The 5,950-nt window shown below is 37.4% G+C and overlaps 1 protein-coding gene and 1 pseudogene across 1 annotated transcript; one reads left to right on the top strand and one right to left on the bottom strand.

Annotated features, from left to right (window-relative positions):
• The first annotated feature begins 946 nt into the window (after positions 1-946).
• On the top strand, positions 947-3,170 carry LOC107570449 (eukaryotic translation initiation factor 4E-1A-like). Its single transcript, XM_016256682.1, has 6 exons — positions 947-1,025; positions 1,151-1,214; positions 1,297-1,410; positions 1,506-1,645; positions 2,226-2,343; positions 2,453-3,170. The coding sequence occupies exons 2-5, from the start codon at positions 1,185-1,187 to the stop codon at positions 2,338-2,340; spliced, it is 399 nt and encodes a 132-aa protein (XP_016112168.1). The 5' UTR covers positions 947-1,025; positions 1,151-1,184; the 3' UTR covers positions 2,341-2,343; positions 2,453-3,170.
• A 163-nt stretch (positions 3,171-3,333) lies between these two features.
• Positions 3,334-5,950, bottom strand: part of LOC107570447 (alpha-1A adrenergic receptor pseudogene) — a 10,114-nt pseudogene continuing 7,497 nt past the window's right edge.

The raw sequence follows: 5,950 nt of genomic DNA, 5'->3' as shown, positions 1-5,950 counted from the left end.
CCTCAAAATAACTCAACACACAGCCATTAAGATCTAAACTGCTGGCCACAAAAGTGAGTACACGCCTAAGTGAAAATGTCCAAATTGGGCCCAAAGTGTCAATATTTTGTGTGGCCACCATTATTTTCCAGCACTGCCTTAACCCTCTTGGGCATGGAGTTCACCAGAGCTTCACAGGTTGCCACTGGAGTCCTCTTCCACTCCTCCATGACGACATCACTGAGCTGGTGGATGTTAGAGACTTTGCGCTCCTCCACTTTCCGTTTGAGGATGCCCCACAGATGCTCAATAGGGTTTAGGTCTGGAGACATGCTTGGCCAATCCATCCATGGCGAGGCCTGTTCTGAGTGGAACCTGTCCTGTTAAACCACTGTATGGTCTTGGCCACCGTGCTGCAGCTCAGTTTCAGGGTCTTGGCAATCTTCTTATAGCCTACGCCATCTTTATGTAGAGCAGCAATTCTTTTTTTCAGATCCTCAGAGTTCTTTGCCATGAGGTGCCATGTTGAACTTCTAGTGACCAGTATGAGAGAGTGAGAGCGATAACACCAAATTGAACACACCTGCTCCCCATTCACACCTGAGACATTGTAACACTAACGAGTCACATGACACCAGGGAGAGAAGATGGCTAATTGGGCCCAATTTGGACATTTTCACTTAGGGGTGTACTCACTTTTGTGGGCAGCGGTTTAGATATTAATGGCTGTGTGTTGAGTTATTTTGATGGGACAACAAATTTACACTGTTATACAAGCTGTACACTCACTACTTTACATTGTAGCAAAGTGTCATTTCTTCAGTGTTGTCACATGAAAATATATAAATATTTACAAAAATGTGAGGGGTGTGCTCACGTCTGTGAGATACTGTATATGGAATATCTGGCTAAATATCTGGAAGAGTTATCAAGGGTTTTTATTTTGACAGATGGGCTCTTTGGTTCTTTAAAAATGACAAAAGCAAAACATGGCAAGCTAATCTCCGTCTCATCTCAAAGTTTGACACAGTGGAAGACTTCTGGGCGTAAGTGTTAATGAGAGAATTGAAACAGCACAGACACCATGATAGATTCACCAGCCATTGATTAAATAAACAGACTGAGAGTTGTAAGCAACACTGTGGCACTAACAGAGGTTTTGATTCCCCAGGTTATACAATCACATTCAGTTCTCAAGTAACTTAATGTCAGGATGTGACTACTCCCTCTTCAAGGTAAGCCACAATATAGCATTATAACGTTATGCCAAACATTTTGAAATCATCTAAAATGATCTGTGTGCTCTTTTTGGAGCAGGATGGCATTGAGCCCATGTGGGAAGATGAGAGAAACAAGCGGGGCGGTCGCTGGCTGATTACCCTGTCCAAACAGCAGCGTAGAGCCGACCTGGACCGCTTCTGGTTGGAGACGGTAAGTCCATACTCTGTCCAGTCGGTGTAACTGCATTAGCTGCAAAATTGATAGTAGGGTATGTTCTCTCTCTCAATTCTGGTTTTGTTTTCCAGCTTTTGTGCCTTGTGGGAGAATCATTTGATGACCACAGTGACGACGTCTGTGGTGCTGTCGTCAACATCCGAACAAAGGGAGACAAAATAGCAATATGGACAACAGACTACGAGAACAAAGATGCTGTTGTACACATAGGGTAAAAATCGTTTAGTCCACGCAGGCCACTTAAATCTTGTTCTTTCAAGCTCGTGTTCATCTACCTCGATTTTGGAGTGCAACGCCCACAACTCAAAATCCAGTAAACAACCTATGCATAGAACCAAGTCCCAGCCCTACGTTTTTTTTTTCTTTTCCTTTCCGATAATCTGTTACACTTGGATGTATGTCACAATACAGAAGAAAAGATCTGCTGCTACTTGCATTTCATTGTGACTATAATTTTTGCTTTCTTTTCATTTGTGGTTATTAGGTAAAACACTAGGTAGATTATTGCCAACTTTACACTGCAAAGGTGGTGTTTAGGTGGCATTTATTTACCCAGACTGTTTAATGCTGCTCAGAGGTGGAATAAATGTATTTCCACAGCAATTACAACTGTATATGTACTAGCGACTAGCAACTGAGGTGGGTCTGAGCAGGCATAATTTAGTCTGGCTTTTATGCAGCATTGTGCATTAACACTGAATTTTCAGCAGGCACAGAGCAGCCTTAACCCCGAACCTTATGTTACTTCTTGGATCTATCTGTAAATTTGTGCTTTTTTTGTCTATTCACAGGCATGTGTATAAGGAAAGATTAGGTGTGCCTTCGAAAGTCATCATTGGATACCAGTCACATGCAGACACAGCCACCAAAAGTGGTTCCACCACCAAGAATAAGTTTGTTGTTTAAGGAGCCTTTTAAACAGTGAGTATTTTTTTGATAGTTCTTTTAAATTTTTCATATCATTCAATTTATATTAAATATCCTTTCTTAAATTGTTCATGCTATAATTTAATTTCAGATGCTGCAACAGTCTGAATCTTTATCAAATTCCGATCTTCATCAGAAGAGACAGACAAACAAAAACAAAAGTCCTGGGATCTGACCTTTCACACAATGTTGTGGGGGAAATTAAAAGCCTTCAGATTAGTATATAGAAGGATTTAATCAGAGGAATATTGTATTTACAAAACTGTACAGTGTATAAAAACAGAGCCATGTTCTATTTTTTTTTTTTTTAAATGTCAGTGTACTATTAACTGATCTTTTGCTGGTGGGGATGGGAAGTGTATTCAGTTAAATTATGAATATTTTTCTTTCATATTCTGTTTGCCTTTTTATGTTGGGTTGCAGTTACTAAATCTTAAGTGTAATTTATTTATTTTTTACTTACACATGTTTCTTCTTTGGATTCAGTGTTTGAGTGATTTGGACAGTAAACTGATCATGACATTTCTAATTACACTATTCAAATAATTCTTGTATTGCAGCTTGAGAATGTCAAAGGTTGATTCTGTTCAAAGACTGTTGTATACATGTGTATTTTTGCAGTCTTGTTTTACATTCCTCATGTGAAATGTTCAAGGCCGTATTGAGAAAACTGATCTCCGGTTCTCACCTTTTCCTAAGGAGTTTAATTGAGTTGCCTGACTTTGTAACAAATAAAATGTACAGTGCATTGTCTATATCCAGTGAAGAGGCTCTGAAATTCATCTGTTGATGATAAATAAATAATCTGCTCTGAGATTCTTGAGATGTGAGAACTATTTTCTCAATCCAGTAAGTTAGCTTAACCCTTTAGCTAAATTTATGAGCTTCCCTTTGCTCATAAATTCAGTCTAATGTCCTTTGTTAATCATCTATGATAAATAAAAGTCAGTTTTGGTTAAAAAGTTAGTTTTGCAAGAACAAGTTTTAAGTTTACTGTATACATTATCTTAATACCAACTATACAACTTTAGTATTGGAAATTAATGAAAAATGCTCAGCAAAATTGCATTAATGTTGCGTTTGTTAGAGAATGCCAAAGTATTCACACTGTGCTGTACACTAATGCCAAGTTGTATATTAGATTAAAAATAAATATGATTTCTTTGCATTATTCTTGACCACGAAAATACTTAAGGCGATTAAAAAAAGACTTGTGCCACTAGTTCGTCATTCCTACTCTTTCAATTGTTCTTGAGGCCAATTTCTGATACCATCCTGATCCGGATTGCCTACAGACTGGGTTGGATCTTCCTCCACAGGCTCAAGATGATGATCCAAAATACTCTCAGATAACACAGAAGGTGTCCTGCTCCGGGCATGTCTGGGTCTATCCTCCTGGAAATGCGACAGGCCTTTGGTATGATAACTAGGGCTGGGGCTGGCAGAGGACAGGGTTCTCTGGCTCCCATTTAGGTAACTACCATAGTTCACAGAGTCCTTTGAGTCCTGCCGTGAGTAGAAGGAGTTGATGTGCGCACCCTGGTAGTTGTACGCTCTCCAACCTGGCCGTCTCCTGTGGTGACATCTGCATTTCAGGATGCGGATGAAAGGCTGCAGGTTGACATTGAATGCGACTGCAAAGAGAGAGAGTACATTGGTGAGGTTAAGTTTTATACATTAATATTGTGACATCATGTTATGAGTTATTCAAATTACAAACTAGATTTACATAGTACTTTTAATAAAAAAAAATTTGAATTTGGCCATCTCCAGAGAAAGTCTAAGCTATGAAGTGTATTCCTGAGAAACCTTATAGGTTAAATTTTCTGTGATGCTGTGTGGGGCCCTGAACAAACCATAACACGTGGGCTTCCTTTTTTCTCTCATATAACACTGCATGATTGGTGCGCCCCCTGCTGTCACAATTCGTGATTGTTTGTGACTGTGCCCCCCCTTGTCGGTACAACTGTTTTTTTTTAAAGGTCTGTCATTTGCTTAAGCATCCAGCAGGTGGCAACAGCGCTTGTTTATCAATTTTTCTGCTTATTGCAAATTTGTGTTAAAACTGAAAATAAAAATCTACCGGATGCCAGATGTGCACAGCATTTACAAACAGAACAAAGGCAGCATAAAAACAAACGTTTAAATTAATATATGTTTTAGAATTTATGTAAATAATTGATTTGTTTTTATTTTACTGAGGTATTGGAAATAAAACGAGAAAAGTGAATTTAAAACTAAATACCAACTGTTGTATTCCTACGGGATAACACTATGTACTAATGAAATAATCGAAGTTAATACTATAGTGAACTTTTGAAACCGTACAGATAATGTTTATGTTTTTCTTTGAAGGGAACTTGGAAGAAAGGGCATGTGATGCATTATATACTGGTGTTCTGAAATAACATTTCGAAATATTTTACAATTGTCGGAATTTCTAATAATTAAATTAAATGCAGTCACTTCACAAAGTGTCTGATTGTTTAGACATGTTTGACATATCTATAAAATTAACTAAAATTATTTACATCCTTTCAACCAGTTCTCAAAACAAACTTACATAATAATGCAAACAAAATGCAAATTGATATTCAGTCTAAACATGTTTTAATCACTTAATCTATAACCAAATTAACAATAGTTTTTTTTTTTCAGAAGCTATATGAAAGTTATTGAGTTTAGTATCCAAGTGATTATCTAATAAGCAGAGTTAAATACATCATCATTCAGGCCTTTTGCCCAGTTGATATATGAATGTGTGAAAGCCTGAAGCAGTTGTGAATTAATAACCTGAATATGAAATGCTTATTCTGTTTATTATAACATTTAGCAATATTTGTAGAAAAGTTAGTTTATCCCCTTTTTCATTCAATTTCAGTGGTAGAGCTGTGGATCTGTGCCATTAATTGCTTTAGACTGAGATCCCTGGTGTATAAAGCGGAGGCCTCAAAGCTGCAGCCCTAGTGCATTGACCCACTGCATTCAAAGTACCATGGAAACCATACGAGACTTGGCTGAAAAGAAAACAAATTCATGAATGAAGACCAAACGAGTATAAGTGACAAAGATCTATAAGAAGGCTTTAACGTTTTAAAATAAGTGTAACGAATCAGCTCACAACAGGAAATATGAATAACTAACCATAACTAGTTATAATTAACTATTCATATTTTAGATCCGCTGTAGATATTTAGTTGACCTCTCAGGGTCAACTGTCTTGTCAATTCTAAGAACATTAATTTCCTGGTTAAGGGAAATAACTTTCTTACTGTACAATTCTACAAAGCTTGTAGCATAAATCTGCATGATTAGTGACTCCGGTTATGAGCAAACAATGAACACGTCAAGTGTGATACAAGTAAGGTTTTATTAACTACATAAACACTTAAACTAGTCCAACATACTACATAAACACATAAACTGGTCTAACATCCTACATAAACACATAAACTGGTCTAACATCCTACATAAACACATAAACTGGTCTAACATACACATACACACACACACACACACACACACACACACATACAGTTGGTATAGGAAAGGGTTAAAGTTTAACTCAGTACAGAAAGAGAGAAAGAGA

Source organism: Sinocyclocheilus grahami, unplaced genomic scaffold (genome assembly GCF_001515645.1).
Source record: "Sinocyclocheilus grahami isolate Dianchi unplaced genomic scaffold, SAMN03320097.WGS_v1.1 scaffold1460.1, whole genome shotgun sequence".
NCBI lineage: Eukaryota > Metazoa > Chordata > Actinopteri > Cypriniformes > Cyprinidae > Sinocyclocheilus > Sinocyclocheilus grahami.
This window is presented reverse-complemented; position numbering and strand designations above follow the sequence as displayed.

Bases quoted from the DNA above. Each gene is read 5' to 3' on its own strand.
- LOC107570449 (XM_016256682.1), top strand. From the start codon at position 1,185: ATGTCAGGATGTGACTACTCCCTCTTCAAG. The intron at 1,215-1,296 runs GTAAGCCACAAT...TTTTTGGAGCAG, and splicing joins GTGACTACTCCCTCTTCAAG to GATGGCATTGAGCCCATGTG. The intron at 1,411-1,505 runs GTAAGTCCATAC...TTTGTTTTCCAG, and splicing joins ACCGCTTCTGGTTGGAGACG to CTTTTGTGCCTTGTGGGAGA.